The following is an 8,238-nucleotide window of genomic DNA, read 5'->3' as shown; positions in this document are numbered from 1 at the left end:
ACATGTCCCTCCTCCCACACACACGCCTCCCATGCACCCTACACACCCTCCAAGCCTCCCTTCATGGATCAACAGACTGATGTGGTTGTGTACCTACACCACACAAGTATTGTTAGATAAATCAGACCGGTTCAAACATACCTAACTTAAACAAACCTTCCATGCAGGAACAAGGAACCGAACCGGAACCGGCTAAAGAAAACTAGCCGGTCAAGCTACCAAACCGATCAAGAATACTTGGAACGTGACCGCACAAAGAAAGGATCGGCCAAAGCCTAAAACCGGAATCATCAAACAGCCGATCATCCACAAGGAAGAGAAATAACCGGAAGAAGTCCGGCTACATTACTCATACCAAAAGCCACTCGGCTAAGTCAAGCGGCCGACCAGTACAAGAAGACAATTTGGGTATCTGTTGAGAATGATACCAAAGGAACAGACTGAATACTTCCATATCCATGCAAGTCTGAGGAAAGACTGTAGGCTGCAGAAAACAGTACTACCGGATCCTTCCACTTCGGGATAAGCCAGAAAGGAAATCTTCCAAGTACAGACAACTGTCCAACAGACAGTGCCTACATCGAGTAAAAGACAAACCCGGCAGGTTTGCCTTACAAACCGGAAGAACAGACCGGCAGGTCTGAGACAGAACACCAGGTCTGAGGTTGACCATCAGGTCTGAGGAAGCGACCGCAGGTCTGAACCTCTGAAACACTGAATCACTGCACCTCTGCTCAGCCAATCAGATTCAAGAAAGTGAAATATGACCGTTGGCATATTTCACCTATAAAAGGAGGCAGTTGCAGAAGAGTAAATGTGGGACAACAGTGTGATATTGATACATTAAGAGACACTCAGTGAGACAAATGAAGCGTTAAGAGCATTTACTACAAGTGATAAAATTGTGTTATTCTAAGAAAGCCTAAGTGCTGAAGTCAAAGTGTGTATTACAATTTCGGTGTGAATTGTAAGAGTATTATCGAGCAGGAAATAAGTCTCGATCGGATTGTACTTGTATTCCTTAGTGAATATCCTTCTCGCGGTTTCGAGAGGAAGGGGTGACGTAGGAATTTTATCTCCGAACATCCATAAAATCTGTCTTATTATTTACTTTCTGCCGGCTTCATTATCTAACCGACTAACTTAACCACACCGCTCTAAACCGACTCTATACTAACCATACCGAATTTCCAGATTACCGAAACCGACCCACCATTTTCAAATCTCCATCATCCGAAACCGGCCTAGTTCATCAAACAAGTGTGCTGCTTCAACCTGAAAGCAAACCTCTTCCGCGCTTGAACTTAGTTCAAGGGTTTATGACAGGTTGTGAAGTATTGAAACCCCGGTGTTAATCTCTAACCAGATTAACCACCACCTTACGAGTGAGAACCGCTAACTGGTCCAACCCCCGGTCCTCCAGCGGCTACCTAGATCCTAACAAGTATAGTGAATCTAAAGACCCATCAATCATATTTTGAAGAGTATATAAAAAGACAAGTAAAAGTTGACTGATATTGATGTGTTGCCTTTGTAAAACTGTTTATAAAATGGTTAGAACAGAAACATCCTTGAGCACATACTGGCCCTTTACGTTTCAGAGTTGATCCTGAAAGTTAGGAATCATGTTGAGCACATAGTTGGAAGGGCACTCTTCGGAGTCTATCCCTAAAGTCTACAACCTGAATAGACACTTGTCTGTGTGGGTAGGATCTTCTAGAGCTCGTCCCAGAAGTCCAGTCCCAATAGAACCCCCATCACATATTTTGGCTTCAGACTACCAGAGCTCAACCTGGCTAGCCTTCTACCCAGATCCATCCAGTTCATAACTCATGGTCCACAAAAACGTATTATACTTTTGGAAAAACAGAACTAACTTTGAAACAGATCATGCATTTGAAAACAGAATCTACTTTGCAGAAACAGATTATATAAACAAGTGTGGGTTTCTAAAGATGAGTTGAGAAAAGTGCTTGCCTTATAATATGATATTGCTGCTATGTTTATGATCTTGCTCCTAAAGGTGTTATGGTCTTGCTTTTAAAAGTGTGCCTCTGGTTTCTTAGTAGAGAGATGGTGGAAAAGAATATAATGAAGGAAGGGGTGCCCTATATATAGTACTAAAAGAAAACTGGTCACCTGCTTGTCACCTGTTGGGTTTAATAATATAATAATAACAAGGGCTGGTCACCTGTTTGTCTTAGACATGGGCTAACAAAAATGGCTGGTCACCTGCTTGTCATCACTTAAGTTTAATAATAATATAATAATTCAAAGGGCTGGTCACTTGCTTGTCTTAGGCATGGGCTAACAAAGATGGCTGATCACTTGCTTGTCATCACTTAAGTATAATAATATAATAATACAAGGGTTGGTCACCTGCTTGTCATCACTTGGGTTAAATAATATAATAATAAAAAGGTCTCGTCACCTGCTTGTCATCTGCTTGTCATAAACAAAAAGGGCTGGAAAATATAAACAGTCGAACTCCCCGGTCGGACCCCCTCGGTCGCGACATAGATTTTCCTCCGGTCGGACCCCCTCGGTCGTGACATAGATTTTACCTCGGTCGGACCCCCTCGGTCGTGACATAGATTTAACTTCGGTCGGACCCCCTCGGTCGTGACATAGATTTAACCTCGGCCCTGGCCCCGATTTGACCTTTGGTTTCTGCCAAGACCGAAGTTTTACTCGGTCTAAAATGAAATTTTGGGTGTGACACTAGGGAACCTTGTGATTCATCTCGCGTCCTATCTACACACGTACTTGTCTCGTTTCAAGTGCTAAGACAAACAAAACCCGAATAATTCAACTTTTTACAAGAGTGAAGGAAAAAACAAAATAATAAATAAAAAAACAACATAAGAATTTTAAATGGCAATAAGATCAAAAAGTTCATCCCGTACAAACCCCTCTTTTTCGGATTGAGGCGAAAAAGAGATGTCACTCTTATAATTACAATATACATAAGTTTGTGATACAATAACAATCTTTGAAGGAACTAAACCATTCAAAATGAATGACCTCCCCTAATAAATAAACTTGTTATTTACATCATATTAATTAATTTGATGCAAAACCAATAGGGATTCTGATTCCAGCATCTATAGCACACTTAAGTTACAAAAAAAACACTCAAATGATTGAACCAATAGACCAAACCTCTTTCCATTTCTCATTCTTCAGCATGCACACTGCGCTCAGTGGGTGAGCCAGGAACAAATGGCACAAAACCGCGGCCACCAAAAACAGGTCGCATGAATGCGTCGTCGAATTTTCTCCAATAGTAGTGAACACTGCGGTGTGTAGTGGTTAAGAGCATCCTCAAGCTAGATGGCCGAAATACACTTGGCCCACCTGCTCTGCTTACTGAATCCAGGTCAAGTTCTGAATCCTGCACTTCCAGGAGAAGTGCCTCTGAAAGGAATTTAGGAGTTGTAGGTTCAGATGAGATCATTCTGTGTAAGTGCTTTGGTGAAGGCAGCAAGACTCTCACTAATGGTTTCGTCAATAAACCGAACACCTGTATATTAAGAATATGGCCAAACACTAAATAAAACAATTACCAGAACACTAGTTTAATTGCAGGAGTCTAGTTTAGCCTTAATTGCCATTTGTGTATTTACTTCAGTTTACTTAAGTTGATGAATTTCAAAATTTTCGTAAATAAACCACATTCTCTTACCATTGTGCTAAATAGAACAACAGTGATGGTACAAGTGATCATAATTGCATTAGCCCGTAATTCGGTATGACCAGCTCTAGTAAACTGCAAACAAAAGAAGGCGCAGTTTAGACCATATGGTGTGCAGGAAAAAATCTACCTTTTTTGTTATGCTTGCGAAAAATCACAAAGGTCTAAAAACTAAATCTATCATGACCAAGAAGAAAATCTCTATGCTAAATGAAAAAAATACACTATAATTTCTATATCAAATAAAGCAACAAAAATACACTGTAATCTGGACTTTGAAAAAATCTTATACCAAACAAAAAAAAAATTACTTTCAATCTTTACTCTAACGATTTTCTATTACGACAAAAACTAGTTTCAAATTCCGGTTAATATCAACCAGTCTCTTGGAAAACAGTCCTTGTACCTGATTATATGCAAGGGCCATAGAAACAGCTCCTCTCATCAGACCAGCCCACCAAACAGTAACCTACAAAATGTTGGGAGTGTAAATTTAATTCAAAGGAATCAAAGTAGGTGAACTTGTAATATAAGTTCATTACCTGCTGCTTTAAACTAATCTTATCACGTGGAGACTTCTTGGTCAAATTGGATAAAAATGATAGTGGGAAAACAAAGGCTGCTCTTCCAACCAAAACCAAACCCATCAGAATCGAGCTCACTTTCAGCCAGATTTGAGGGCTGCAAATAAAGTAAAGTCTAAGAAACCATGTTGACTATCTGATTAATTATTTAATCAACTTTGGCAATATAAGCTACCTGTCATATACAAAATTCCATTTCTCGATGTCAAGGGCATCCATACCAACATAAAGAAAAATGAACGTCTCACAAACGAATGATAATGTTGCAAAAGCATGCCTGTGATATGTATAAAGGCGATTGAAAAATTATAACAGTGCTAGCAGACCAAAATGATAAAGCCATGAGAGCTCCAAATAGCAATTTAGAGAATCAACAACTTACTTGGTAGTCACTCTGGAACTCTCAGTGACATTGTGCCAAGTATAGTGGGACATCACAATCCCACAAAAGAAAACAGTGAGGATAGCACTAAAATAGAACAACTGCACAACAAACCGGTTTCAGGAATTCATAGAGTGATGACAAAATTCAACACATTTAAGGTCAGGAAGGAAATCAAGAGCAAAATAAATAGGTGATGAATTCTTACTTCAGCCAGCATATAAGAAAAGTAAGCCATCAGCATCATAAGAGCAACCTCGCGATCAGTAGAATGCCTGTAGTTCATACGTTGTTTTTACAAATGTACCCATATATAAATCATTTATATTTTAATTTCTTTTACTTGAAAATCGTTCCTACTTTGATTTTATCTTAGTTTTTCTCCTTTTGTTAACATTCAAATTTCTTTAATCTCTTTCCTTTAGTTTTGATTTAGGGGTTCGGGAAGAGTGGGAGGAAGCTTGTTTGTTGTTTAAGTTTAAAAGAAGAAAGGATAAACTCATTTTAAAAGAAATCCACAAGTGGATCAGATGAGGAAACTGAAGTCTTAGAGATTTATCACAGAAATTGTACTAATCACATGAACCACTTTGTCTAGTGTGAATGATTGTCTGATACATTAAGATTAAGACAGGATCACTAATTGATTAGTAATAAATATTGTACAAACCTCCCAAAATATAGCTTTTTGATGATATATGCACTAAACAATCCAGCCTGCATATGGAGAAAATAAGTTTTACTTCCATCTGGAAGAAACATAAACACGTGATCAGACAAGAGTAGTAAGATTAGAGATAACATACAGCAACTCCCAGCAAGGTGCTTGCAAAGAACATATATAAAAAGCTGCCAACAAATTGCAAAAAGGTGCTAGAATCTATATGGGATAGATCAAAGTTCTGAATCGCATTGAACAGAACAATTGATGTGGCATCATTTACAACCCCTTCTCCAAACACCAAACTGTATAGTAATGGTGTCTCGTCCTGATTAAGCACCTGCATCATCAGATTGGCATATTATGACCTCAGACATGCTCTAAATATGAAGTTGGCATTTTCTCCACTTTCAGTTTCTTGTCTAAGTCCAATTTGAATGATGTATGGGAAAGTCAAATCCCAGCTTTAGATTTCATTAAAGGTATAGTATCTGACAAATGAAGTATAAAGGCAAAGGCAAGTTACCTGCAAGGTGCAAACTGAATCTGTGGCTGAAAAGATAGCACCAATAGCTGCGGAAAATTAATAAGTACATAAGAAGTGAGAACATGACAGAAAAGAATAAAATATTACTGGAGAAGTTATATAAAAGCCTCTGAGAACCTTGAAATATAATTTTCCATAAATATGCAGGATATCATAAAGAGTGATAATAAAAATGCAGAAGACTTTATACCTAGATAGTCTCCCAGGTTTAGAGGACCAATGTTCATATTCTTGAAGAAATTCATAGCACCTGAAGCAAAAGTTCAAAATTTAATAAGGACAATAAACCTTGACAAGCGAGATAAGAACGACAAACTAATTTCTCAATCATGTAGTTAAGGTTTGCATGATTGCAAAACAAGTAGCCACCAACTTTTTATATGCTAGTGAATCTCTTCTTTTTTTAACAAAAGCATATGCTGGGGAATCTCAATCAAACAACACACCATAATAGTTCATGTGGAGCTTGTCAACCTTAAGAATGTGATTTAGCATGGCCCAATTGGCAAATGCAACTAAGAAGGATCCCAGCTCTCAAGCCTTGGGATTATGAGCTATACTATCTACGAAGCAATGTTTTCATACAAGCTTGTGAATCAGTTCCAAGATATCAATCTTAGTTTAAAACAAGAATGATGCTCAACAAGTAAACTTACATTCTTTTATTAAATATTTCTTATCTTTCTTATGTCGGTAGGATAAAGTATGCAAATGCATTACGCTACACAAAGAAGGACAAAAAGGAGAAAATTAGATCAAAGAAGAAGGAGATGACAAAACTGAAGAGAGAGAGAGCAGAAACGAATATCTTCGAGGGCCAGCTATGACACTAGGAAATGAGCATCATTCTGAGATTCATACCCCAATTTGGTGTCTTTTGTTTGAATTTATGACCACACATGTTATGTCTTGTACAGACTTATATTTCTACCAAAGCTGATGCGACTTTCTCAAAAAAAAAATAACAAACAAGATCTATAGTTAGCAGGCACATGAGCATACCAAAGGTGATGATGGCCAAGGATATCAAAGTACCAATAGCACCAAACAGTACAATAGTCACGAAGTTGCGAAAAAATTGCTTCTTCTTCACCTGGAACCTGGTAGATCATATTTGAAGATCAACATCATCATCTAGTATAAAATATGAAGATAGAGGGAAAACGATTATCTCCAAATTCTAGCAAAATTTATGTCGCAATTATTATTACATCAATTCACACCACATTAACTGGCATTCAATTTTTTAATCTTATTCTGCATATCTTAATATTCTTTACCTATGAGAGTTATCATAAGGCATGGTGTAATTTGAATAAAAGGTATAGACCCATAGCTACAAACGGAAGGGGAAACCCGAGCAGCATATGTCATGCCATACTGGAAATCGAATCAAGTAATTTGAACTAAAACATCAAACATTCAAGTTGGAATTATAAGACCAGCTTAATGAGCAAATTATTGACATGATGTGATGTTGATGAAAACTATAACACTAACTACAATATAGCATTTCTTAGTATAGAATAGAGAGATTAAACACAACCTACCCTGCATTGAAAATAATAGGTGGAAGAAGATATATGAAGAACAGGTCCTCACTGAAAACTAGAATATGCGAATTTGTTCCTCCACTTGTCAGCAAAATGACAGTTCCTGTGCATAGACCCTATAATTGAAGTTAGATTCAAGTTCAAAGCGATAACAAACTAAGAAGAGTAACAATATCACTCACAATCAATAGAGCTGTGATGGACTCGTTCATCCAACGACTCTCCTCCAGTAAATGACCAATGACAATACACGCACAAAGAAGTGCCACGAATATGTTAATTGAAACCACCGATGTGTAATCGGAAGTAGATAATTGACCCATCCTTGCCAACAATGGACCTATTATAACCAATCCCATCTAGGCAAATAGAGTAAGATCTCAATTCGTGGCTTTTGGGACTCCGTTTTCAGTGATTGGTCAATATCAAAGATAAACAGATATTTTCTGACATCAATTAAACATATCCTGGTTTAGTTATGTACATACTTAGTTCAATTCTAGTTCCGAATCACTCTACAACAGTTCAGAAAGCACGATTTTGAAGTAAACAATGAAACATTACACTGAAGTAAGAGACTAACCTGAGGAAACTGAAATTGAAAATGGAACAATCCAGAGAGATCTTGAGTTGAATTGCATATGAAGATGCTGCCTAAAGAAGCAACTCTGGTGCAGACATTCCGTGAGAGAAATCAATATATAGAGAGAGAGAAAGCAGTGTGTAGAAAGAAAGAGAAAGAAGTTGATATGATCACATGAAGACGAAAGGGGCCAAACGGGGACGCAAGTGAATGATCACATTCATATTTCATAGT

General features: G+C 37.8%; 1 protein-coding gene across 1 annotated transcript; it reads right to left on the bottom strand.

Annotated features, from left to right (window-relative positions):
• Positions 1-2,933: 2,933 nt before the first annotated feature.
• On the bottom strand, positions 2,934-7,787 carry LOC124919041 (sodium/hydrogen exchanger 2-like). The gene is made up of 14 exons (XM_047459158.1): positions 7,604-7,787; positions 7,419-7,537; positions 6,871-6,968; positions 6,059-6,118; positions 5,848-5,894; positions 5,467-5,661; positions 5,331-5,377; positions 4,869-4,935; positions 4,661-4,761; positions 4,454-4,555; positions 4,237-4,375; positions 4,101-4,163; positions 3,686-3,769; positions 2,934-3,523 (listed from the first exon to the last, which is right to left on the bottom strand). Exons 1-14 carry the CDS (start codon positions 7,778-7,780, stop codon positions 3,176-3,178), a joined length of 1,647 nt encoding a protein of 548 aa, XP_047315114.1. The 5' UTR covers positions 7,781-7,787; the 3' UTR covers positions 2,934-3,175.
• Between the last annotated feature and the right edge of the window lie 451 nt (positions 7,788-8,238).

The sequence above is a fragment of the Impatiens glandulifera genome, chromosome 1, assembly GCF_907164915.1.
Source record: "Impatiens glandulifera chromosome 1, dImpGla2.1, whole genome shotgun sequence".
NCBI lineage: Eukaryota > Viridiplantae > Streptophyta > Magnoliopsida > Ericales > Balsaminaceae > Impatiens > Impatiens glandulifera.
Note: the sequence above shows the minus strand (reverse complement) of the source record. Positions and strands in the feature narration are given on the sequence as shown.

Coding starts and splice junctions, on each gene's coding strand:
- LOC124919041 (XM_047459158.1), bottom strand. CDS start 7,780: ATGGGATTGGTTATAATAGGTCCATTGTTGGCAAGGATGGGTCAATTA. Junction 5,378..5,466: donor GCACCTTGCTGGGAGTTGCT/GTATGTTATCTC, acceptor CTCCATATGCAG/GCTGGATTGTTTAGTGCATA. Junction 4,556..4,660: donor AGTTCCAGAGTGACTACCAA/GTAAGTTGTTGA, acceptor TACATATCACAG/GCATGCTTTTGCAACATTAT.